Consider the following 27,687-nt stretch of genomic DNA (forward strand, 5'->3'; position numbering starts at 1 on the left):
TTCAGGCCCTTCCAATCTCAATTGAAATATTTTTTTTTTCATGCTTGCTTAAACTTTTAATTAGGATTAGGTATAAAGGAAGCACCCAAGAGAAAGATATCATGGAGTTGGTGAGCACCAAATAGATCACAGAATTGTCTTTCTTGGACACAAATAGGTGTTTGGTTATTTTTGTTGTTCTTTTTTTTTTCTTCTTCTTTGCCAGCATTGATTCTTCCTGGGAATTACTGACAAAGGAGAATGAAAGAAATCATTGGAAAAAAATTTTAGGTACAATCACAGTGTAGACATCCCTGACGTATATCCACTTCATTCTCAAGGGATATATGGATAGTAACTGTTCGCATGCTGCCAGCAGGAAATTAGGGTCCTACCTGCAGGCAACTTCTCTTTCTGGTTAAAGCTGGCTTCCTCAAAGAGGCCCTGCTTAACTACCCAATCTCAAGTAGGACCTGCTTGTTAACCTCTTTAATGGAACCAGTATTGGAGTAATCTTAGATTCAAAGACTCCTTTCAGCCCACTCTGTCTTAGCAAGAAAACATATACAAAAGGAAGACATCAAAGAGACATAGAGTATAGCTCACCTATTTTTCTCTTATTTAGAAGAGGCATTTTGGAGCTTATGAAGGACTATGGGAAATGTATCCTTTCTGTTATTTACTAGCGTTTAAAATGGAAAATAGAATATTTAAAATGGTAAAAGTTAAGCTGTATAAAAACTTGTATAATGAAAAGTTAAGTCTCCCTTCTATTCAAGACCCCTTAATTCCCTGCCCAAAGGCAACCACTGTTAATTATAAATTGTGTTTTCTTCTGGAAAACTCCCTATGTACATAAATCCTGTTTTTTTTTTTTTAAAGTCAAAACATTATGGAAATAATACCTTCCAGCAGTCTTTTATGATTTTGTTTCCTAGAGCAGACTTCTGGGAAGCAGTTCTATTGCCTAATTAAAATGTTTTGATTTTTTAAAAGCACGTTGAGGAAAACCACTTAGACTAGAATAGGAAAAGATAAAGAACTGCTTAGCATAAAGAGACCATGGTAGAAGAACTAGTTGAATTCATTATTGTTAACAAGCTAATATCAATTCAATGAAAGAAAAACCAAACCATTCTGACAAACTAACAAGTCGGATTGGTTCAAGGGTAAATCTGGCACCTTGGAGCAGTCATAGCTTATTTTTGCCATGAGAGGATCTGTGCTTTTATGTAACCCTCATATTTATAACTGCCAAGGGCATCACACAGTACCTCGTATGTAGTAGGTGTTGAACAAATTAATGATTTCAACTCACTAATTCAGGGAAATATTTTCACATTTTGAAATTCGATAGCACCAATTTTCCACAGAAAACACATTCATCTTATAATTTACTTTCTATTTAAAAGTCATTTAAAAGTATCTGAAAGTAGTATTTCCACTCTTTATGTTGAAACAAACAATGTACCGTTCAACTAGTTGTTGGAGGAGGTGGGAGAGTACCGTTCTGTTGAAAAGTCCACGGTAAAGAGGGGTTGCCAAACACTTGCTTGGAGAGCCCTCCCTTTGTGCTGAGACCGTCCAGCTTGATAAGAGCCACAGAGCAGGCACCTGAAGATGACGCCCGTCCTATGGTCCAATCGGGTTCTCAAGTGGACCACAGAGGAACAGCACAGGGCAACCTAGGCAGCAGAGGGTCATCTGCTGAGCATGGATTTTGCTTTAGGACTTTTCTTAGGGGAATTTTCTGCAGCTGAAACATAATTAAAGTCCTGATCTCCACCTGAAAACGAAAGCACTACTAAATGGCACAAATGAATGGAGAAATTCTCTATTTGTGTGGCTGATTCGGATTGTGGAAAAATCAACATAAAATTGACAGGCTGCGTTTTTTAACCTGTCGAAACAGATTTACCTAAGGACTTCTACCACATGATCCACCAATAGGCACCCTGTTTTTAGAATGACTAGATTCAAAAGCAGGATGTCTGGCCACTACTATATTTGGTATAAAGCAATTTCTACTTAGTTGTGATCTTTTATTGATGGTATGTACAACGTACCTGCTTATGTCAGCTTTCTGGAACATACCTGACCACCAGAAAGTAAGCAAAAATGTAAGGCGCCAAATGGTTGCTGTGAAATGTATGCCCTGAAGTTCACGTCCTTGACTTACGGGTGAACGGTCTGAGTCTTCCCCGCAGGTTGATTTGTTTTTACTTTACACCCATTTTTACTGTTCTTTTTAAGTGGTTCTGTTATTTGTGCATTGCACATCCAAAGCTACTCATTAATACGAACCCGCCTGAGTAATGGTTCTCAGCCTTGGCTGTACATTAGAATGATTGAGGGAGCTTTTAAAAATACCAATGCCCAGGCCATGCCCCTAGATGACTGCTCTTCATTGTGGGGTGCTTTGTCTCCCAGGGAACATTTGGCAACGTCTGGAGACATTTTTCGTTATTACAAATTGTTGGGAGGCTACTAACATCTGGTAGGTAGAGGCCAGGGATGCTGTTAAATATCTTGCAATGCACAGGCCAGGCCCTCTAATGAACAGTTATCTAGCCCAAAATGTCAGTAGCGCTGAGGTTAAAAACCCTGTCCTAGGGCTTCCCTGGTGGCGCAGTGGTTGACAGTCCGCCTGCCGATGCAGGGGACACGGGTTCGTGCCCCGGACCGGGAAGATCCCACATGCCGCGGAGCGGCTGCGCCTGTGAGCCATGGCCGCTGAGCCTGCGCGTCTGGAGCCTGTGCTCCACAACGGGAGAGGCCACAACAGTGAGAGGCCCGCGTACCGCAAAAAACCCCCAAAACAACAACAACAACAAACCTGTCCTAGGCCAATTAAATCAGGATCTCTGGAGTTGGGACACAAGCCCGGAAGTTTTTAAAGCTTCCAGGTGATTCTAGTGTACAGCCAAGGTTGAGAATCACTGCTTTAGCACACTTGTTTTCAAGCTTCAGCAGGTCCAGCATCATCTGGAGGGCCTATTAAACCACACTGCTCCACGCCCCCCGCCCCCGCCCCACCGAGTTCCTGATTCAGTAGGTCTGAGGTGGGGCCTGAGACTTTGCACTTGTTTTTTTTTTTTCTTTGACTGCGTTGGGTCTTCACTGCTACACGCGGCGGCTACTCTTCGTTGCAGTGCGCGGGCTTCTCATCGCGGTGTCTTCTCTTGTTGCGGAGCACTGGCTCTAGGCACACGGGCTTCAGTAGTTGTGGCTCGTGGGCTCAGTAGTTGTGTCTCGTGGGTTCTAGAGGGCAGGCCCAGTAGTTGTGGCACACGGGCTTAGTGGCTCCGCGGCATGGGGGATCTTCCCGGACCAGGGCTTGAACCCGTGTCCCCTGCATCTGCAGGCAGAGTCTTAACCACTGCGCCACCAGGGAAGCCCGTGGCTTTGCACTTCGAATGAGTTCCCAGGTGATGCGGATGCTGCTAGTCCACCAACCTCTGCTTTGAGAACCTCTGCTCTAGAGATGCCATGATCAGTAAAAAAAATGATGGCTAGTTGACAGCCAGATAGTGCAGGATGAGCAGAAAATAGAATATAATGTAGACATGACTAAAAAATCATAATGGCTTGGGGCCGCGTAGCTTGCATGCCTCTCATGCTGATAGTGCCTAAAGCCATCAGTACAGAAAGGCAGGTGCCCTAACTGGTGTGCATGACTCTCATGTCCCAGGCCTAATGTCCCAGGCCTCACCAGCTTGGCATTATGAAATAAGGCTGTTCTTTCCTTAAAATCAACTTAGATTGTCATTTCGTAAGACTTACGTTCAAATACAAGATTTATCTGTTAGCAACAGTGACCTGGGGTAAGCCACTTACCCATTGTTATGTCTCATTCCTGTATTTGTTAAATGGGGTGGCTCTCATACCTGCCACAACGGTATGATGACCAGCTGGGAGGCTCAAATGGGACAATGCTTACGAGAGAATCCACAAGCTGAGCGTACACTGCACAGACGTTAGTTATTTTGAACTGCTATAGTTTGTAATTATAAACTGAAATGTACCAATTATTCATGACCATGAAGAAAAGGATAATATAAATGAATTTACCCCCTCTTTTTATCCATTCCAGATGCTAACGCCATTACTTGGATATTATCTTTGTTGTTGTCATGGCATCTTCATAATGCGATAAGTAGAACCAGCGGTGCATTTTCCTTTGTGCTAATTTTCTTTCTAGCCCATCCGGTGAGGATGAGGGCTTCTTCTCCTTCCCTTCATCCCACCCCACCCATCTCAGGAAGGAATAAGGGATTTATGAACATAGTCTGTAATAGCTGGAACCCTCAAAGTAAATAACATGTTCTCTTCCCCTCAACGTGGATTATTGTTGGGTCACTTGAAGCTGGACATGACGGACCAGGTACCAGTCTTCAGAAAGTGGGGTTCTGAGGTTTTCTTTCTTTCTGGGGCAGGGGCTGGGATGTAGAAGTTGGTACATAGTCGAATCACCAGTAAAGATGTTCTACATCTCCCAACAGTACAGACTGGGATGGTAATAAAGCCTGCGGTGCCCAGGACAGGCCTTCCATGAGAACATGTTTTCTGGCTGTTGCAAATCTCAAATTGGTTACAATAAAATAAATCACTTTGCGTGACTGAGAATGAATTTTGCCTTTCCCTTATGCTTTAATTGCTTCCGGATTGAGGCAGAGTTTTCACAGAAATCAAATCAAATAAATAGAACAAAACCCGTGGCTTCCACCCTAGCCATACACTTTTTCCTTTGACAGGTTCCTCCTGCCTCCCGACCAGCCCAAGAATTTGGAAAGCATGACGTCCTTAGAGCAGAGCAGACACTCCACAGATGTTCTCGACTCTGGGTGCCCTCCGTGACCTGGGGGGATGGAGAAGCACTCCTTTTGATGAAAGCAAGTGGCTTGGTGTAGCAAAGAGCGTGGGCCCTGAAGCTCGACTTCCTGGGTTGGACTGAATCCCAGCTCTGCTATGTTTCACACCGTGTGACCTTGGCATGTTGGTTATCCTCGCTGCTTCTCAGTTTCCTCCTCTAGAAAATGGAAATGGTGATGGCAGCTACCTCACAGGGTTACTGTGTGTAACAGAAGAGACAATCCATAGAAAGCAGTTAGCAGAAGTAAGTATCTGGAAGTGTGAGCTATTTGCACGGCCTGTGGTTATCAGTCTCTACTTTCTGTCTGTTTTTTCCAGTGAGATTGTGAAGGACGGTCAGCCAGGTTACCAGGTACAGGGGGGTGGCAGACCCCACAGGTACAAAGGGCCCCATTCACAAGGAAATGACTACCCAGAAGATGAACAGGTGTGACGGTCCCTAAAGGAGCTGCAAGCAACATTCTGTGGGAACTCAGCCAAAGAAGGCTCCGGAACCCGGAGGCCTTGTACCCTACATGACTTACGCGAGTGAACTGTGCCTCAATGAAAACTGGAGATGAAAACTATGCCATATGGTTGACGGGAGTGTGAAATGAATTAATCCAGGCAAAGCCCTTAGAACAGGGCCTGACCCATCTCAGGCTGTGAATGTTAGTTCCTGTAAGAGATGGGTTTTGAGGAACTGCTCCAGCTACTCTGCACTTAGATTAGAAAACTTGAGGTTGTTGCTACTACCCACTATTCATCTATTTCACCATTGAATATTCAGTGTTTCGGTGTTGGCTGAGGTCTTAACTTTTTAGAATCTGAAATACATAGATGTTAATAACAACCAGGTGAAGGAGAGAAAAAAAAAAGGGGAAAAAATACTTTTAATTTTTTAAAAATTTATTTATTATTTATTTTTGGCTGCGTTGGGTCTTTGTTGCTGCGCATGGGCTTTCTTTAGTTGTGGCGAGCGGGGGCTCCTCTTTGTTGTGGTGTGCAAGCTTCTCATTGCAGTGGCTTCTCTTGTTGCGGAGCACGGGCTCTAGGCGAGCGGGCTCAGTAGCTGTGGCTCGCCGGCTCTAGAGCACAGGCTCAGTAGTTGTGGCATGTAGGCTCAGTAGTTGTGGCGCACGGGCTTAGTTGCTCCGCGGCATGTGGGATCTTCCCGGCCCAGGGCTTGAATCCGTGTTCCCTGCATTGGCAGGCAGATTCTTAACCTCTGCACCACCAGGGAAGTCCTGAAAAAATACTTTCTAAAACCAAGTTCCAAACCCAGGAAGGTTATTTCCTTAGAGGAAAGATGGTTCACCCAAGATATGGGCTTATTATCCCCAAGAATGTCAGTCACCTGAAGGCTGGGAATCAAAAGAAATATCTCTGATAAAGCTGCTGTAAGGATGCCAATCTAGAATCAAGGGATTTATGACTTCTACTTTTTTGGTATGCCTAAAACCAAAGGATCATTGGATGGAGAAGAATTAATTGTTTTTCAAAAAAAAAGTTAGAAGCACTCAGTATCAAAATTGTATAGGTTAGTGCCAAATGTGTGTGTCAGTATTTTAGGATTTAATTCATAATGGAGAGAAGAGTTACACTGGAAAGAATGAACCCGGCTTTTCCTGGATGGAGAAAAGACAGTTAATTATAGAAAATAAGTGCTCTGACCTGGACACACAATAAGACCCAAAACCTATTGAAAAAACGTTACTGTTTATTTTAATCAGCACTCTCTATGGTAGTACATGCTAGTGCTTATTTAAAAGAAACATGCAGGCGAAAACAAGCAGAACAAAACAAAACAAAAAACAAACTGGTAATGATTTCCACATGTAGATTTAGGTAGTAGCCCCAAAGCACTTATCAGGAAGGTGGTAATAAGTAGAAAAAAGCAAAAGCCAACGGCATATTTGAAAGCATGCTGCCTATATAATGATGTAATGTGTGAAATCTTAAGAACTGAGGTTAGTTCTTCATTGTAAAGTATGTCATGTGGTCACAATTATCCTGTGTTGATGGAAACGATGACCCAACTAAGATACGGTATGCGGCATGAAGAAAATGATACCATATGTGTCTTTTGGGGAAAAAAGAACACTATTGATGCTGAAGCTGATGTGTTACAGTAAATAAGGTTGAGGTGATTTTGAATATTTAATAACAAATTCATTAGGAAATAAGACAATTTGCAATAGCTGAGGTATAAAGTGAATTAGGAAGACCTGCTCAAGATGGCTGAGTTACCAGTCATGTAATGATGCTTCACATAAGAATGACGTGCATGTAAACAGTTCACCCACTAAAGTTTCAGAAGAGGGAAGGATGTAATATACTGCAGGGAAGTTAGAAATTCTGGCTTCCAGCTCTAGCCCTGTCAGAAATCTTTGGGCTTTGCCTTCCTCCTCTGCCATATAATCTCGTTCTGGCCCAACATTTCTTATCTCTAAATTCTCTGCCAGCTCTTAAATTGCACGATTTTTTTTTTCATATCAGAACTCCAGTCTGCAGCTGGTTTCACTGAAACTATTAGCAACTCCATTTATCCCTAAACTCGCTTAACCTCAATCCCTCCCTTCATTTTATATGAATAATTTTGTCTTCCCAATTTCTCTTTTATTCTTCCCAACTATGAGTATTTAGTCCTTTTTGCCTTTCTTTTTTCTACCCAGTAGGATGAAGGATGTCAGTACCTGTGGAATCTCACAGGTGAAGTCTTGAGACTATTTATTTATCTCGAATGTATGAACAGTATTTTATTCCTCTCCAGGGAGAAGCTAAGATATATGGAAAATTTGCCCAGTGAGCTATAAGCACCATACTGTAAACCCGGACTATAAGTAAAATGCAGGAGAAAACAGTAGGTAAGTGGCTATTTTAAGCTTCCAGTCAAGGGTCTGTTATAAATCATAGTGTAAAATTAAGAATTAAAAGATTTGAAAATGAGTTTGATCCTACTTTGTCTTATTTCCAGTCATTTGGAAATGAGATAACATTAAATTGTATAAGTCAAGAATAACAGATTTTAACCTAGTTTTACTTCTCAGTCTTGATATTCGACACATACTGTATCTCCATTATAAGTATTTTGTTTATTTTTAGTGCTACCTAGAACAGAAAACATACAAATTTGGGGGCTAATGTAATTAGCCTACTAATTAGCTGGGCTTCCTTTCCTAGACACTTGAGTACTGAGAGAGACTTGTACCATTTCCTTGAGATTAGGGCCAATGTTCTATTTCCTTTTCATCTCTCTCAGAACACCTGGTACATTGTTTTACATGCAGCAATTGTCTAAGGAATATTGACTGCCATGAAAATCAGTGACTTAAGCAAATGTTATTAAGACAAGTTTGGTAAACAACATTTATCTTAGATATGAAAAATTACAGCATTTTAGACTTTGGACGGGTGCTTAGGGACCATCTAGATCAGTGGTTCTCTAAGTGTTGCCTGAGGACCCCTGGAGATCCCTTTTCACAGTTCAGGAGAACCTTTCATAGGACCTGCAAGGTCAAGATAACGCTGAGATGATTGCCTTTTCTACTGGTTGACATTTGCATTATTGGTGCAAACTGTTCTAAGAGTCACTGCATTCTTCGCCATCACACACTAGCTGTGGAAAAAAGTTGATGCTGCAAGTATAATGGTGAGGACTTCAGCAAGGTCATAGGCTACCACAGCAATATACAAACATTGGTTGCATTTGTATATACTAGAAATGAAAAATGAAATTGAGACAATTCCATTCAAAATAGCATCAAAAAAAGAATAAAATACTTAGGAATAAATTTAACTAAAGAAGTATAAGACATGTTTGCTGAAAGCTACCAAATACTGGAGAAATCAAAGACCTAAATAAATGTTTTTGCATTGGAAGGATGAGCATTGTTAAGATGGCAATTTTCTCTAAGTTCATCCAAAGAGTCAATACAATTCCTAGGTAAATTCAAGGAAATTAGCAAGTTGATCTTAAAATTTATATAGAAATGTAAAGGACCCAGAATAGCCAAAAATTTTTTGAAAAAAAAAAAATCCAACAAAGTCGGACTTATAGTACCTGTTTAAAAACTTACTATAAACTACAGTAATCAAGGCAGGATGGTATTGACATAACAATAGACACATAAGTCATTGGACTAGAAAAGAAAAGACAGAAATAAACCCTTACATTTATCATCAATTAAGTTTTAACAAAGGTGCCAAGGCAGTTCTTTGAGGAGACGATAGTCTTTTCAGTAAATGGTGTTGGGACAATTGGATATGTGTATGCAAAACAGTGAACTTAGAAGTTTACCTCATATACTACACAAAAATTAATTGTGATCATAGATCTAAATGTAATGGCTAAAATTATAAAACTGTTAAAAAAAATAAGAGAATTTTTTGTGATTTTGGCTTAGGTAAAGATTTCATAGATATGACACAGAAACATGTCCATAAAAGAAAAAAATTTGATAAATTGGATTTCATCAAAATTTTAAAATTTTGCTCTTCAAAAGACAGCATTTAGAAAATGAAAAGAAAAGCTACGGAGTGGGAAAAATATTTGCAAATCATATATCTGATGAAGGATTTCCGTCCAGAATATGTAAAGAACTCCTACAATTAAAAAATATAAAGAGAAATAACATAATTAAAAAGAGTAAAAGATTTAAATAGACATTTCACCAAAGTAGAAATACAAATAGCTAAGTACATGAAAATGAAAAATGCTCAGTATCATTCATCATTAAGGGAAAAGTACATTAAAGCCACAATGAGCTACCGCTACACATCATTAGAATAGCTATAATAAAAAAGACTGACAATAATAAGCTGGTGAGGATGTGGAGAAATTGGAAGCCTCATATAATGCTGGTGGGAATGTAAATTGGTACAACCATTTTTTTGACATTGATATGATCCAGTGATATTATTCAGATTTCTCCCGTGTTACTCATTGATTTATTTGTATTTATGCAGTTTTATCACATGTGTAGGTTTGTGTATCGACCTCCAGGCAAGACATGGAATAGGTCCATCACCACAAGGACCCCTTATAATGACCTCTTATAACCACACTCCCTTCCCCTCTCCCTTGAACTCCCTAGCCCCTGGCAACCATTAATCTGTCCTCCATCTCAATAACTCTGTCAGTTCAAGGATGTTATATAAATGGAATTATAGTATGTAATCTGTTGAGATAGGCTTTATTTTTTTTCTACTCACCATGATTCCCTTGAGATTCATCCAAGTTGTTGTGTGTATCAATAGCTTGTTCCTTTTTATCACTGAGTAGTACTCTATGGAATGGATGTACCATAGTTTATTTAACCACTCACCCACTGAAGAACATCTGGGTTGCTTCCAGGTTCAGGCTATTACAAATAAAGCTACTATGAACATGCCTGAACAGGTTTTTGCATGAACATAATTTTCATTTCTTTGGCATAAATGCCCAAGATTGCAATCGCTGGGTCTTATGGTAATTGCATGTTTAGTTTTATAATAAACTTGCAAGGTCTTTTCTAGAGTGCTTCTACAATTTCTCAGTCTCATCAGTGATGTATGAATGATTCAGTTTCTTCTCATCCTTGCCAGTATTAAGTGTTGTCACTATTTTTAAATTTTATCCATTCTGATAGGTGTGTAGTGATATCTCACCAAGGTTTCAGTTCTGCATTTCGCTAGTGGCTAATAATGATGAACATCTTTTCATGTGTTTATCGACCAGCTTTATATCCTCTTCAGAAAATTTTCTGTTCATGTTTTTTTTGCCCATTTTCTGCCTGGATTGTTTGGTTTTTTGCTGTTGAATTTTGAGAGTTTTTAATATGTTCTAGAAACTACTCCTTTGGTTAGACATGTTGATTGAAAATATTTTCTCCCAATCTGAAGCCACCGTAATGATGAGAAGCCCGCGCACCGCAACGAAGAGTAGCCCCCGCTCGCTGCAACTAGAGAAAGCCCGAGCACAGCAACAAAGACCCAAGGCAGCCAAAAATAAATAAATAATAAACTTAAAAAAAAAAAAAAAAAAAAGTAAAAGCAGGGCCAGGGCAGCGGGTGAGATGCCGCAGGGGTGGATAAACTTTTTCTGTAAATGGCCAGATAGTAAATATTCTGGGCTTTGCAGACCATCTGGTATCTGTCGAAACCATTTATGTAAGCAATGGGTATGGCTGTGTTCCAATAGAACTTCATTTATAAAAATAGGCTTTGGGCCAGATTTGGCTCATGGCTGTAGTTTGCCCACCCCTGGGTCAGAGAATCAGACAGGATCAAGCCGAAGTGGTGAGTACTCAGTGCTTGCAAATTAGGCCCTGGAATATTACCTTAATGTGCAAACTTCCCCCTGGATTTACTTCCCCTCCTTTACGGTAACCCAGGAGCTGGAGGCATTTTAAGGTCACTCCATGAAACCAATAAAAATATTATTGTGAAGGTAACTATTTCCTCAGAACAAAAAGCAGGAAAAATTTCAACAAATCCTGTAAGTTTAAAGGCACAATCGTAAGACTGCAAAGCCCAGTGTTCACACATTTCACAAAGTTCTGAATAACTTCTTGGCAGTATGTATTCAGGGCCTTGTAAGACCGCCATCGAATTCCATTTAAAATCTACTCAGTGGTTTTGATACATAAAATCTCTTTTATGTGATGTTGAAATGCAAATTTTGGTGTTGATGTTAGGAAGGATTTTCTTTTAGATCTGTCTTCATATGCTACAATTTGGTAAATTCCTATAACAACCCTCCCTTACCGTTTTGTCTTACAATAATGTGGTAACCAGATTACAACTAAACCTCCAAGTTTTACCTAGCAACTGGCATCCCAAAATATGTCATTTAACAAAAATAACCTCAGAGAGATTGTCTGGAAAATTTCATCAATCCAACTTAAACTCTCAGAACATTTACTGTCTGAAATCAGTGCTTTTTAATCTGTGTTTCGTGGGGTGTTTTAAAGTTTTAAAATAAATGGCCATTTACTGCAGCAGTAATGGAAAATGCTGAAACCTAATTTTATTTCTGTGTCTCTTGAGATTAATTGGATTAATTTTGGTTTAGCTGTATATATTACTTTAGGAGAAGGAGAGATGACAGTTTTTCTGTTTTTAAAGAAAATGTTAATAGGTGTTTTACATTCAAAATGTTATTTTTTTCAGTAAAATTGTGTTCAATGGTCTCAAAAATTTCAACAGAACACTGGACTATAACATTCGCCTGGCATTCAGGCTAACTTGATGGAATATATGTATCCTCACACAGAATGCAAGCCACTCAGAGGCACAGCTGTCCTAGATTTCTTTGTGTTTTCTATAGACACTTAGTAAATGTGTGAGTTGATTTGGGGATTATCCAATATGAAGGCAGATAATAGATTTGCTTGAAAGGCCAAGAAGAATTATAATGAACAAAGTTCAGACATATGCCACGCAAGCCTTTAGAGCTTTTAGAAAAGAATTCTGTCTAGGAAATTCTGCCTAGTTCCCAGTACTGTACCATGCCCTGGTGGTTCTCCAAAATTACTGATCAAAATATAAAAAGATTATGATAAAGATTTATGTTAAAAGCATATATTTAGTATATAAATATATGTGTTGATATTTAAGTATTCATGATCAAGATTTATATTGAAAGCATTTATTTAGTATATAGGTATATATGTTGATATTTAAGTGTTATATATATTTATATATACATGTTAAGTTTTATATATCTGTATATATTTATTTTTTCGGCAATCTATATGCACACAAAAAGATGCATGTGAGAAGGTCCATAGATGCACTATTCATATGAGCTCAAAATTGGAAACTATTTAAATGCCTACCTAAGTAGAATGAATAAACACATTGTGGCATTTTCAGACAGTGAAGTGCTATACAATAATGAGAATGCATAAGCTACAACTAAACTCAACAGCATGGGTTACTCTCACAAACATAGTGCTGATCAAAGGAAGCCAGACAGAAAAGATCATACGTCATATGGTTCCATTTACATAAAACACAAAAGTAGGCAAACAAATTCATGCTGTTAGAAGTCAGGAAAGTGGCTGCCTTGGGAGTTTGGGTAATTAGTGACCGAGGGACTTCTGGGTGCAGGTAATGTTCTGATTCCTGATCCTGGATACACAGATGTGTTCATTTGGTGAAAATTCATAGAGCTGACACTTAATGTACATTTTTTTTGCATGTATATTACATCTCAATAAAATGTCGAAAATGTTTACAAAGTATTATGGCACTTAAATGATGTAACACTACCCTAAATTTTCATAAATTTACCTTCTATAAGAACATCAAATTTGTGGAAACAGAGGAAATAGGCAGAGAAACACAGCATTTGTGACATACATGACATCATTTTGAAAGAGAAACGCTGGAGTATTCTAAACATTTTTGTTTTGTGAAACTAAGCTAAAAGTTCACAGTGGCCAGATTTTTAAAAATACACATTCTACAGAATTGCTTTATCTGACATAAAACTCATGTGGGATGGGGCATAGTATGCTATTCAATATTTGGCAAAGAGATGTATGCCCATTACCTTTTATATTTTGAAAGGAATGATTTTGGATATTTTGAACATGCTCAATATAGTTTGCTTTTAAAATTAGGGATATTAGGGACTTCCCTGGTGGTCCAGTGGTTAAGACTCCACGCTTCCAATGCAGGGGGCACGGGTTCAACCCCTGGTTGGGGAACGAAGATCCCACATGCCGTGTGGCATGGCCAAAAAAAAAAAAATAGCGATGTTAATAAAGTTCCTTATTCAAATAGCTTCAGATTTAATGAAACAATTTCATTAAACTTCATTGTAATTTTTTTTTAAATTGAGGATTTCTAGCTTATTTTATTTTATTAAAGTATAGTTAATTTACAATATTACATTGGTTTAAGGTGTACAGCATAGTGATTCAGTATTTTTATAGATTATACTCCATTAAAAGTTATTACAAAATAATGGCTATAATTCCCTGTGCTATACAATATATGCTTATCTATTTTATACATAGTAGTTTGTCTCTCTTAATCCAATGCCCCTATCTCCCCCCAAACCACTGGTGACCACTAGTTTGTTTTCTATATCTGTGAGCCTGTTTCTGTTTTGTTATATACATTCATTTGTTTTATATTTTAGATTCCACAAATAAGTGATATCATACAGTATTTGCCTTTCTCTGTCTGACTTACTTCACAAAGCATAATATTCTCTAGGTCCATCCATGTTGCCACAAATGGCAGAATCTCATTCTTTGTTTATTGCTGAGTAATAATCCATTGTATATATAAACAACATCTTTTTTTTTTTTAATTTATATTTATTTATTTATTTTTGGCTGCATTGGGTCTCCACTGCCGCGCGCGGGCCCTCCCCAGCCGCGGCGAGGGCCACCCTTGGTTGTGGCGTGTGGGACCCCCACTGCAGTGGCCTCTCTCGTTGCGGAGCACAGGCTCCAGGCTTGCGGGCTCTAGAGCGCAGGCTCGGCAGCTGTGGCACACGGGCCCAGCTGCTCTGCAGCATGTGGGATCCTCCTGGACCAGGGCCTGAACCCGTGGCCCCCGCATTGGCAGGCGGATTCCCAACCACTGCGTCACCAGGGAAGCCCTACAACATCTTTTTTATCCATTTATCTGCTTCCATACCTTGGCTATTGTAAATAGTGCTGCTATGAACATTGGGGTTGCATGTATCTTTTCAAATTAGTATTTTCATTTTTTCCAGATATAAACCCAGGGATGGATCATACGGTAGTTCTAGTTTTAGTTTTTTGAGGGACCTCTATACTGTTTTCCATAGTGGCTGCACCAATTTACATTCCCACCAACAGTGCACAAGTGTTCCCTTTCCTCCACATCCTTGCCAGTGTTTGTTATGTGTAGACTTTTTGATGATGGCCATTCTGACAGGTGTGAGGTGATCTCATTGTTGTTCTGATTTGCATTTCTCTAATAATTAGCAAAGCTGAATATCTTTTCATGTACCTGTTAACATATGTATGCTGTCTTCAGAAAAATGTCTATTTAGGTCTGTGGCCCATTTTTTGACTGGATTGTTTATTTTTTTGATATTGAGTTGTACAAACTGTTTATATATTTTGAATATTAACCCCTTGTTAGTCATATCATTTGCAACTATTTTGTCCCATTTCATAGGTTGTCTTTTCATTTTGCTGATAGTTTCCTTTGCTGCGCAAAAGCTTTTAAGTTTACTTGATCTCATTTATTTATTTTTGCTTTTATTTCTTTTGCCTTAGGAGATAAATCCATAACCATATTGCTATGATTTATGTCAAAGCATATTCTATGTTCTCTTCTAGGAATTTTATGGTTTCAGGTCTTACATTTAGGTCTTTAATCCATTTTGAGTTTATTTTTGTATATGGTGTGAGGAAATGTCCTAATTTCATTGTTTTACGTGTATTAATAGCTGCCCAGTTTTCTCAGCACCACTTATTGAAGAGACTATCTTTTTCCCACTTTATACTCTTGCCTCCTCCTTTGTCAAAGACTAATTGACTGAATATGTGTGTGGGTTTATTCCTGGGCTCTCTATCCTGTGCCATTGATCTGTATGTCTGTTTTTGTGCCAGTACCATACTGTTTTGATTACTGTAGCTTTGTACAGTAGTATAGTCTGCAGTCAGGGAGGGTGATACCTCCAGCTTTGCTCTTTTTTCTCAAGATATTTTTGGCAATTCAGGGCCTTTTGTGGTTCCATATAAATTTTAGAATTACTTGTCCTACTTTTGTGAGAAATGTCATGAGTATTTAGATAGGGATTACATTAAATCTGTAGATCACTTTGGGTAGTATGGCCATTTTAACAATATTAATTCTTCCAATCCAAGAGCATGGGGTATCTTTCCCTTTCTTTGTATCATCTTAAGTTTCCTTCATCAGTGTTTTATAGTTTTCAAAGTATAGGTCTTTCACCTCCTTGGTTAAGTTTATTCCTAGGTATTTTATTTCTTTCTTCTTTTTAAATATCATTTGAGACATATTCCCAAATGTCATCCATTATGCTTTCACATTACCTTTTTAATTCCTATGCATCTGGTCAACTCCTAAGGAGGAAGATCTAGAAATGCAACATTTAGTTTTATCAATAAAACCAGGTGTTTGTACGCCAACTGAAACCTTGGGATAGCCATAGACACTCACTTTTCTGTCTCATGCCACAAATTGCCTAGCCTTTCCAATGACAACTGGATGAGACACCAATTTGGCAAAAAAGTGTTCCTCTGGGAAGATAAGCAGATGTATATGTCTAGGCAATCAGTCCATCAAAGAACTTAACATTTCTTTTCATTTTTAAAAACTTTTATTTTCTGGCTCCCTTCCGTCGATTGATCTCACCAACATGACAATGAGTATGGAATACAAAAATCTGTTTGACAGATGTTCCCATGCAATCTGCTAGACTTACAACGTAAATGCTATTCTGGAGAGCAACCTCTGTTTCATACACATCTTCCTTTATAGTGTGTCACTTCTGTCTTAAATAAGCAACTAAAGAAGTATTGGGTTTAATGCAGGAGAGAAAAGGGGATGACTATTTTTTTTTTTTAACATCTTTATTGGGGTATAATTGCTTTACAATGGTGTGTTAGTTTCTGCTTTATAACAAAGTGAATCAGTCATACATAAACATATGTTCCCATATGTCTTCCCTGTTGCAGGGATGACTATTTTTGAACACAGTCTTTGAAAATATATTTCTGTACTAGGGAGGACATCTGGATGACTATCAAGTTTGCCTTATGAGGCATATGGAAGAGAAGCAATGTGGCAGCTTAGCTAACAGCATGGCCTCTGGGATCAGACTGGATCCAAATCCTGGCTCTGCAACTCGCTAACTGTGTAGCCTTGAGGGTATTCCTTAAACACCATGCCTCAGTTTATTCATTTTCAGGCAACAGTCATATAGGATAAGTTTACTGTGAGGATCAAATGAGTTAGCTTGGTACAGAGTAAATAGTAATTAGGCTTTAGGTCATGTTATAAATTGGTATACATAACATACTTTAAGACTGCATATTTTTCCTGCATCGATTTAGGAAATGCTTCTCAGCACAGTAGCCAGCATGTTTTTGTTAAAATGTAAACCAAATCATGTCACTCATCTCCCCATAAACTTCCTTTTTTAAAAAAATTAATTAATTTCTTTTTGGCTGCTTTGGGTCTTCACTGCTGCGCATGGGCTTTCTCTAGTTGTGGCGAGCGGGTGCTACTCTTCATTCCAGCGCATGGGCTTCTCACTGTGGTAGCTTCTCGTTGCAGAGCACGGGCTCTAGGCACGCGGGCTCAGTAGTTGTGGCATGTGTGCTCAGTAGTTGTGGCTTGCGGGCTCTAGAGCACAGGCTCAGTCGTTGTGGCACACAGGCTTAGCGGCTCCGCGGCATGTGGGATCTTCCCAGACCAGGGCTCGAAACTGTGTCCCCTGCATTGGCAGGTGGATTCTTAACCACTGCGCCACCAGGGAAGTCCTGCTCATAACCTTCTAAAAGCTTCCTATCTCACTCAGAGAAAAAGGCTAAAGGCTTTATACAGGTGTATACACAGGGTGACCACGCTTCCTATTTTTTCCAGGAGTCTTGGTTTATGCCTCTTGTCCAGATGCAATTATTGATAGTGTCTACTTTCACTCTCAAAGCATCTTGGTTTGGACAATAAATTATATGGTCACCTATTGTTAGGCCCCACGTTATCTGCTTCTCCCTATCACCTGCCCTACCCTAGTATCCCTGTGATCTCATCTGTTACTATTCTCTTCCTTCCACTCAACCACCATGGTTTCCTTGCTGCTTCTTTAACCCTCCAGGCACATTCCTGCCTCTGGGCCTTTGCACTTGCCATTTCCTCCAGCTGGATGCTCTCACTTTGGATAGTGGCATGGTTTGCTCCTTTTAAGTTCAGTTTTTATTCAACGTCACCTTGTATTGAGCTCTTCTTCAGCCACTCACACTAAGATGAATACCCTCTTCCTCTTCTTTTATTTCTCTTCCCTATTTTACTTTTCTCCTTAGCAGTTATCTCACATACTATATATTTACTTATTAACTTGCCTGTTGTCTTGTTCTTCTACTAGAATGCAAACTCCACAAAGACAAGGATGATTGTTTTTCTTCACTGCTATTTCTCCAGTAACTGGTATATACTAGGAGCTCAATAAATATTTATGAATGAATAAATGAAGAACATTCAGAGAAGAGAGACCTGATGTAACTGAGTAACCAAATAGCCAATCAGTTGCCCATCCGCATTAATTTCTAGTATAAAATTTGACCTAAAAAATATTGGGTTGGCCCAAAAGTTCAGTTGGGTTTTTCCGTGAGATGTTATGAAAAACCAAAATGAACTTTTTGGCCGGACCAATAATAGGACTCCCGTGTTTAAGATAAGTGTTGTGAGAAGCATGATTTGAGTAGATTCTGTTATCTATCCTAGCCTCCAAGTAAGTCGTGATGGCAAAAAATGTGGATGAAACTTTTAGAGAAGTTTAAATTATACAAAGTAACCTCTAAATTTGCACATCCACAAAAACGGTATTAAATCTGAGGGCACACTTGATTTTTCTTCTTGAGTTCAGGAGCACTGGGGATTTCAAACCTTGCGAATTTAAATAAATATTTTAGAGCATGTGGTTTTGTAAAATCTTTGATGTTCAAATTTAAAAATAAGGCTATCAAATATTAACATTGAATGATACGTTCAGTTCTATTATTGAGTTTAATTTCAACTATTAACTTTATAATGAAGGAAAGTTTTTCCAAGAAAAACTAGACCTAGTTAAAAATAAAAGTGTAGCTATAGAAAGCAGTTACTCTAGCTCTCAAGAGAATATGGTAGCTCCAGAAAGCAGTTGTAGAATTTCTGGCTGTATATCAAATTTATTTTGACAGAATTTCTTAGAACATTCCTTATCTAACCACTCTAGTCTTCAAATCAACTTCAGAGACAGTAAACTTCATACCTCTTTCATTTTAGTTCACACACGCTTTACACGAACTGTATAAACTTTGTGTCATAATAAAAAAATAACACTCACATGCTAGCAACTCAAAAGATAAAGACACTCTAGAAATATTTCAGAATAAAATAGCCAGGACATCTGCTTTTACTGCACAGAGTGCTGGAATTACTGCAACATTACACACACACACACACACACAGTGTGTATGTGAAAATTCTTTTCTCAAAAGTAAAACATTTATGCATCACTATTATACAGCAACCTCTTCTGTGATCTGAAGTGTCTGATGGAGGAATATCTTCAACCACGATGCTTTACACAGCCCAACACCTTCCTAATGAGAAGGGGACTGAATCCATCTCTCCCTCCTCAGCCATGGGAACGATCTTGCAGTTACGGATGGTTTCCATCCCCCATCCCTGAAACGGGAATAACTGTGCTGTGAACCAAATGCTGAGGGTTAGCCCAGTAACCTCACATGAGAATAATTACTTAACAGGACCATGAGAGAAAGCAATGAGGTTCCCAGACACAGGAAACGAAAAGTCAGAAGGGGAGGTAGAGTTGGAGAGGGTTCTGAAGCCTTTCCAGACAGCAACTTCCTTATAACAAACAGCAAGTTGGGTAATAAATGTATCACTCTGTTATTTTATATGTACATATATCCTTAAGTCAGCTGGTTAGCATAATGAACTTTTGCAGTGTGCTTGTGTTTTAGCCATGCTAGAAAATCAACATGTTTCCTGTTCTCTAAATTAGTAACTAAAATCGTCTGTGATATGAATGTTCATTTTGATATTCCAAATCACTTGTAGGTTTAATATTTCAATCAAAACCACAATTACAACTATGCTCAAAAAATGCCTATTGCACAGAAATCTTGAAAAGTGACTCTTCAATTGGTTATATGTACTGGAGAGAGAGGAAATTAAACAATATAATTCCGGAATCACAAAACAAGAACTCTTGACTTCTAAAGACAAAGGGACAAGGGGAAAACAACTCTAGGTTGACAGATTTTTCACAGATTTATGGACCCTGAGACATCCCTGGTCTGCAGGAAAAAAGTAGAGATTCAGTGAATTCAAAAAGCAAGTCTGCCTTTAGATCCGGAATTGCATGGGAGAAAAACATTCTTACAGAGGCAAATAGAGTATTTGAGCAAAATGAGTATTTTGCTCATGCATCAAATATTTTGAAAGCTGGGCACAGTGCTGGATGTGGAGATACAATGATAAATGAGAATCATGGCAGTGTGCCTCAGGGGACTTGCAGTCTAGCGGGGCAGACAGGCAAGCGAATTGGCAGGCACAACAGAGCGTGTGTTAGATGCTCTTAGGGGGTTACTAGAGGGTGTCATGGGAGCACATGAGAAAGGCACTGACCTAGTCTATGTTAGGGATACTTGCCAGACAAAGAGATGCTTCAGCTGAGATCTGAAGAATAAAGTGGAATAAGCCAGAGAAGGCATGAGGGAAGATATTCAAGGTAGAAGGATCATCTTGGTACTCTTGGTTAGCTGGAGTGAAGAGGGGTAGATGAAAAACATGAAGAGAGAGGTGCCTGGAGATGAGGCAGGGTCAGAGCTATCTAACAGGACACGATGAGCTGGAGTGCAATGCACCTTCAAGGGACAGAGAGCTTGGTGAAGGGACAACATTTTCTCTCTTAAAATTCAGGGAATACAGTTTCTATACCTACTTTTACGATTATAGCGCTATTACTGGAATACCTGAGAAAGGCTTGTTTTTATTTGCTTGATGATGAGTAAAAGGCAAACATCTATCACATATGCAACGGTGTGTAATTGGATCAGCTTGGGGGAGTAGTATGTGCAGACCACAGATAATACCCTATGCCTTGTCTGTAAACAAAGAATCCCTCTGACAAATCAACATCATCACCATCATCAATATTTTAATTTGAAGGTCTCAGAAAAATCTGATTACAAGTATATTTTAGTGCTCCCTTCAGGAGCACATATACTAAAATTGGAATGATACAGAGAAGATTAGCATGGCTCCTGGGCAAGGATGACATGCAAATTTGTGAAGTGTTCCCATATTTTTTACTTATCTATGAAACAGAAACAGACTCACAGACATAGAGAACAGACTTGTGGTTGCCAATGGGGAGGGTGAGTGGGGGAGGGATGCACCGGGAGTTTGGGGTTAGCAGATGCAAACTATTATATATAGAATGAGATAAACAAGGTTCTACTGTATAGCACAGGGAACTATATTCAATATCCTGTAATAACCTATAATGGAAAAGAATATGAAAAAGAATATATATATATAAATGAATCACTTTGCTGTACACCAGAAACTAACACAACATTGTAAATCAACTCTACTTCAATTAAAAAAAGAAGTTAATTTTAATCATATCAAAAAGCATTAATTGAACAGCTACTATGTTTGAGGCATACAACTTATATGTTGTGATATGTGTTTATCACAACATATATATGTGTTTCTTGATGTGTCAAGAAACAACTTTTGTATGGCTGCCCCAACAGGATGGATCCCAGTTGCACAAGATGTCAAAGGCTGTGTGAATATGGAGATAAACTGGCTTTGTGTGAATGTCTCTGGTTTCCACATTGCTCAGATCCTCTGCCAGAGCAACATATTGGGAATCTTGGCTTTTCATTGCAAAATATTCCTGATAATTTCATACAGAAATTTTGTTTATTTTTCATTGTTGTCCTCAGGAAGAGGTGGTTGCTTAGAGTGGACTAAAATAGTCAACAGCTGATTACTGGATGTATCACTGGCTGCTTCCTTTGTTCTCAGAGATCTGCTTTACTCCACACATTAAGTGGAGACATTATTCATCTACAGTATTATCTATGACGTCACTGGTTCCACCTCCCTGCTGTGCCAACATTTCTATGTCAAGTCATTGGACTCAACTGCCTCTCTCTTCCCATGACCATCATTCTCATCCTCTCCATTCTACTTCTCTCCTACATATATTTCTCCACACTTCTGTTTCTACTTAAGAGGCTAAGGTGCAGTGGTTTATGGGCATATCCGTGTGCACATCTGGGTGACAGTTATCTTGAAAGCACATGACACCAAACTTTGGCCCACCCATGCACAAACATCACTTTTAGGGTTTCCACTCTATTCAAAATTAAAACCCATCTCCCTATAGGTGACACTCTAGGGCATAAATAAATCATTAAAGAATATGATTATTAAATTCTATACTTCTAATCTATATTGGCATTTAGTCATTGGGGGGCATTTTTGGATTCTAAACACAGATACAATGCTTTAATTATTTTGCCATTGTAATGAATGTAAATATTTTGTATACAGATTAATCTACTTGCCTAACTTTTTGCATTCCTTGAAAATTCAGCATATCAGATAGTGTAATTTCTTGACAAATTGAATCCATCATCAGTTTGGGTTACAAGTGTGAACATTTGAAAGGGTCTACTAACTCCTTTTCCTTCCTCTCTCCTGGTTTTGTCAGTCTGCTCATGAAATTAATGATATGTTTTTTGCACAATTCCAAATTAGAGTAATCCTTTGATAAATAATACTGTTTCTTTAACATTGCCATTTGAAAACCAAGAAGGTAATTGGCATTTATTTGCATCTTTTGGTTCCTTCTGTTTTACATTTTATTGTCTCAGACTGTCCGATTTTTATCACCAGGTAGTGTATGTATGTGTGTGTGTGTGTGTGTGTGTGTGTGTGTGCACGTGCACGAGTGTAAACAAGGGCTAGAGGAATTTCTCTCCACTTTCTGGGTTATTTCTTCTCTATGAAATGTATATAACTCCAGACCTAATTCATTTTTTAATTTAGGATCTGTACATGCTTCAGCAGCAGCAATTTGGCGACTATATCCAGCCTCTCTGAGAATGACATTTAGGGCAGAGAATGTTACTTAGGGGTAATGATGACATTCGGACAAGAGCTGCACATGCGTGTTAGGAACCAGTAAGAAGCAGGAGCTCTTGGGGGTTTCTGAGCAGAGCAGCACTCGATAAGTACAAGCAAAGTCCAGTACAGCCTGGCAGAAGAAGTCCTGAAGCTATAGAGATCAACTAGGAAACTTGGAAATTCAGATGTGTAGTGAACCCCTCTTCCATGCCCACAGACGATCCAAAGCTACCCAGCACTAACTGCACGGGATAATGACAGAACAGAAACAGCCTAGCCGTCTGATATACTTGCTGCATTGATTTTCAGTTGTGTTTTACAGCATATCAATATATGAAACAGTTTCAGTACAACTCTTTCAAAGTGAGAGAAAGATAATAAAATGTGAATAGAAAGAACACTTTGTCATGTGCTCTCCTTTTTCTTGTAATATTACTAGAGTCTAATCAGCAAGTCTCACTTGCCCCAAGATTCAATCTTCATACTACTTTCACTCACTCTGACTCTAACCTAGCTCAGTGCAATGTTCTCCCTCTGGAGACACCTTAAAACTGAGTCTAAAAGCAACTGATAGAATTGTTAAACACAACGACCTGTGCGATTTGAAAACTTATCTTTCTTTGACGAACATAGCAGATCTTTTAAACCATTCTTCTTTCACCCTAATTCTAATAATACGGGAGATAAAGAAGCTTCATGCATCCCTTTAATAGAATGTTCTTCAAGTCTTTGCATTTTTCATCAGTACCTAAACATAATGGTAAAGTGAGACTGGATGGCTACTACTTTGCCCTGCAATGCAGAGGTAGCTTGACATGGTCAGAGGAATCCACAGGTCTGATATATGAGACTCCAAAGCATCAGACTCTTAGAGCAGGAGGCAGCTGTGGAGAAAAGGCATGAGGACCTAGAGCACACATTGCTTAGAAGGATTTCTCTTGACTCTCCCGGGCAGAAGTCAGAGAAACAGTAACATCTTATGGTTTCCTAACCTAGAGGAATGGACTGCCAGGAGGAAATAGAAATAACGCTCAAATATTGTGAGGCTTTTCTGTTCGCTCCAATGCTTTTCTCTTTTCCTCTGGAAGAAGATTGAAATGACTAAAGAGTATTTATTTCTTTAACCCCAAAGGTTTACTTTCTAAAATTAATGTTGGTTAAAGGACTCATTACATGAGTTTTAGAAAAACAGGAATTATACAAATGTACTCCTGCTATGAAAAAACACATCAAACTGTCCACATTGTTGAGAACTACAATAAGGTATATAAAGTATTGGATTCCCAAGATGGAAAAATCATAAGGTCAAATAAGGAAGTGTCAGTTTTTTCCCATTGTTGTATGAATGTAAAACAAAGTTTTATTGGAATTTTCACCGAATTTGGAGATATTTCAGATGATCTGACTTAAAATGTTGCTACGGAATAGAAATGAAGTTTAGTCTCGTGAAGAGCAGGTAGCACCTCAAAGAGATAAGCAAGGCTCCTTCTCAGCAGATATGGTTATGTCAAAAGCTGCTTTTGCACATGGTCAAATGGGAATTATTAATCAGAGATGGTTATGTTATTTTCCTGAGCCATAATGGGTTGGTTAACTAGTTGTGTAAGTGTGAACAAAAAATGTTTAATACCCCGCACCGTGATTGTGAATGAGTCAAGTCAACATTTTCAAATCTCTTATTAAAGAGAGATGTCCCGAGGAAGTCGTGTTGAGTATGTGTAATATTTCACTAGGAGAAAATCAAAACCTTTTTAAAAGAAAAAAATTCTGTAGCATATGCTAAATATTTAAAATTATTTACATATTTTCAACTTTGCCTCCTAATTTGGTTCTGAAATCCTGCTTTGAGTTCAAACAGAAAACACATGTATTCATGCTCTTCTGTGGAAAGAGATGGTATGTGATTTAAAAAAATTTTGGCCATACTGCGTGGCATGTGGGATCTTAGTTCACCGACCAGGGACTGAACTCATGCCCCCCGAGGTCACCACTGGCCTGCATTGGAAGGTGGAATCTTAACCACTGGACCACGAGGGAAGTCCCTTAATTTCCCCATTTTGTCTAATTTCCCCAATTTTGCAAACAGTGTATTGGAGTAATTTTGAGATGATTTTTCCTTGTAATGTTCAAAATTTTCATCATTGTTTTCATCTTTATGGTTAGACCACTGCTTTTTCTGGTAGGCTAGTATCATTTCACCACAGTTGGAGTGTATCTACTTGAAACCAAGATGCCACTATTTCACTTAAAACTAATCATGTCTTCAACTGACAAACTTTCCATTTCAAGTCATATTTCAGAATATTCTTGCTCAGAATAGTTTTGTTTCTACAGATAATACATAGAAGACAAAAAACTAACGGCTGAGGAAAGTGCTTTCCCTGTGCTAGGAATAAAGACATTCTAAAACATCTGACACAGATGATGAAATTTCATTTGAATTTTAGCTCACTTGAATTCTTGCAGCAATTTCCCCCACATAACCACTAGACCAAATATGGAATAACTGATTCCTTTTGGCTTTAGTTGTTTTGGTACTAACTAGTCCCTAGAGCAAGGTGATCACACCAACAGGGGGTGAGTTCTCTTCCTCTCCCACTCAGGCTCTAACTTTGATTGTCTTTGGATCCTTGTTGCCTAGCTCTGCAGCAGGCACACAGTAGGTGCTCCTTGAATGTAAGCGGAAGCAATGCGGGAGGCAACAGTAAACTGATGCTTAGTAATGCTGCTCAATGAGGTCACCACTGGCCTGCCATCTCGTGCACCCGTTATCCCTCAGTTGCCCTAACTGCGGAAGCCAGCATGACCTTTGCCTTCAATCATCCAGACAGTCAAAATAAAATAAGCCCTTCTCATTTCAAGCCGTACTATGGATATCGGGCTTCCGAATAGCATCACATTGAAAAGGTAACCGAAACTGAAGATAAATTTATTTTAAGTACTTTTTGGGCTCAGCAGGTCTTACCCTGGAAATGGAATGTCAGAAAAATCCAGTGATCTTCCCCAGATTGCCCATCTACCCAGCAAGCTCACGGCTGGCATGAGAATCCCATTCATGCAAGACCATGACTTTGAAGAGTCATCCCTGAAATACTATTTTGTTAACAATTAAGTTAGAAAGTCAGTGTCACATTTAACAAACAATAAAAATTTCAAATGTCACCCAGTTTTAAGAGAGCAGAAATGGCTCTCAGTAAAAACACAGACTGAAATTCCAAAGGACAGAAAAGTCTGCAGCACCTCTCTCAACTGTGGAATCAGAGCATATGTTCCAACCTGCAAACGCATTTGTGGTTACTTCCTACCTTAAATACATTGATAGGGAGATCAATGACCACATAGATAAGGTCTCCGAGGGCAAGGCTGGCTATCAGTGCGTTGGGGCCATTCCTCATGCACTTGTTCTGGTAAATGATCCTGAGCAGGGTTGCATTCCCCACCATTCCCACGATGAAAATAGTACACGATATCACAGTGTTAATGTATTTGAAAGCTGAAGTAATCTTAGTCTGCTGTGGGCAATAGTTGTGCATTGAGCCATTGTTGGGGAGGGCCAAATTCGTGGGTCTATGTGTGGTAACCATGAAGCTGAGTTCTGTCCCACGAAAAGTGGTGAAATCGTCCACACGGGTGCTTAGATTTGTGCTGTAGCTCTCAGGATTATCACTGACGACACATCCAACCAGCGCCAACCCAAACAACACCCTGAGGCAAAAGGTTTCCATCTTGATGCAAATTTGAGGAAAGGTCTCTTATCCTTTTGCTTTGACACCCCCCTTTTTTTTTTTCTACCTGAAAAGAGAAAAGAGAAAAAATAATTTTGGTTACAAAATCCAGCTGCCAATAAGACTGTAGTCAATGATAATTACTGCTTCAATTAAAAAGCAGGATGTATCTGGTAATTAGATAAGATATATCTGTGTCAGGTTACCCCATGGAAGAACAAAAGAAGCAAAGATCAAAGCTCTACTAGGGCAAGTTATATCTCTGTATCCTGCCTCTATCTCTGTCTCTGTCTCTCTCGCTTTTGTCCATAGCTATACTTACATCTAGATTATAATATGAGGACATGGCGGTTTTTCCTTCGAGTAGTAGAGAAGAAGTTACGTTACACCTAGGCTGATAGCCTGAATTACAAAAAACCTTCACGAGTTGAGATAACAATATTTTAGTTATTAACAGAAGAGAAGAGACATTATATGCTGAGTGAAAGTTATGTAGTATTAAGGCATAAAATCACCAAATTCTGTAATTAACAATTCAGTATTCCAACATGTGTGCTGTTTTGCCAATGGCAAATAACGAACATGAAAATAACATGCAGCTCAGGTAGCCATTTGAAGTGTTATGAAATGTTCATTTAAAAACAGAACTCTGATTAACACCATCAATACATTTAACAATCTTAGTCATTTAAAAGTGAGATAGTTGATAAAGACCAAATATTTATTTTATTGAAAACCTGGATGATTACTGTGTACAATCAACATCTTCTGACAGGAGTTTTTCTGCTTTTCCATTCGTCAGAAATTATTATCAGGATATATGCCAATGAATGAAACTAGGAGTAATAGACTTTCTCAGGCCAGGCATACTATTTGGTTTTCCAAACATCCTTTATACATCCTTTAAACATCCTTTATAGCTACATTGATTATGACCAGTCACTGTGCTGAGCACTTCACATGCGTGATGCCCTCTATTCCATACAGTGACCCTCTGAAGCAGTTACATGGTTCCATTATAAACACAGGGAAACACAAGGTCAAGTAGCTTGTCAAGGCCGTAGCTGGTGTGGTGCTTCTGTGATTCAAAGGCAGGTTAGTCTGACTTTGAGCCTGAGCTCTTAACCACTAGACTGGACTGTCTCTCATTCTCATGACTTCTTAGCATCTAAAGTGTTTTAACAATGTTTCCAGCGTTTTGAAGAAGCAATAGACTTTGGAGGTTGGTTAGATATTTTCAAAAGACCATTTCATTATT

At 38.9% G+C, this 27,687-nt stretch overlaps 1 protein-coding gene and 1 non-coding gene across 2 annotated transcripts in view; one reads left to right on the forward strand and one right to left on the reverse strand.

The window, feature by feature from the left end:
* The window catches only part of EDNRA (endothelin receptor type A), a 56,537-nt gene extending 30,054 nt beyond the window's left edge, over nt 1-26,483 (reverse strand). The window contains exon 1 of the mRNA XM_030878168.3: nt 26,010-26,483. Within this exon, the coding sequence (XP_030734028.1) occupies nt 26,010-26,429 (420 nt within the window). The 5' untranslated portion in view covers nt 26,430-26,483. The remainder of the gene's footprint in view (nt 1-26,009) is intronic.
* Nucleotides 20,761-20,867, forward strand: LOC115864527 (U6 spliceosomal RNA). Its single transcript, XR_004043984.1, has one exon. It is a non-coding gene; the product is annotated as a U6 spliceosomal RNA (small nuclear RNA).
* Nucleotides 26,484-27,687: the final 1,204 nt, after the last annotated feature.

The sequence above is a fragment of the Globicephala melas genome, chromosome 5 (genome assembly GCF_963455315.2).
Source record: "Globicephala melas chromosome 5, mGloMel1.2, whole genome shotgun sequence".
Classification (NCBI taxonomy): Eukaryota; Metazoa; Chordata; class Mammalia; order Artiodactyla; family Delphinidae; genus Globicephala; species Globicephala melas.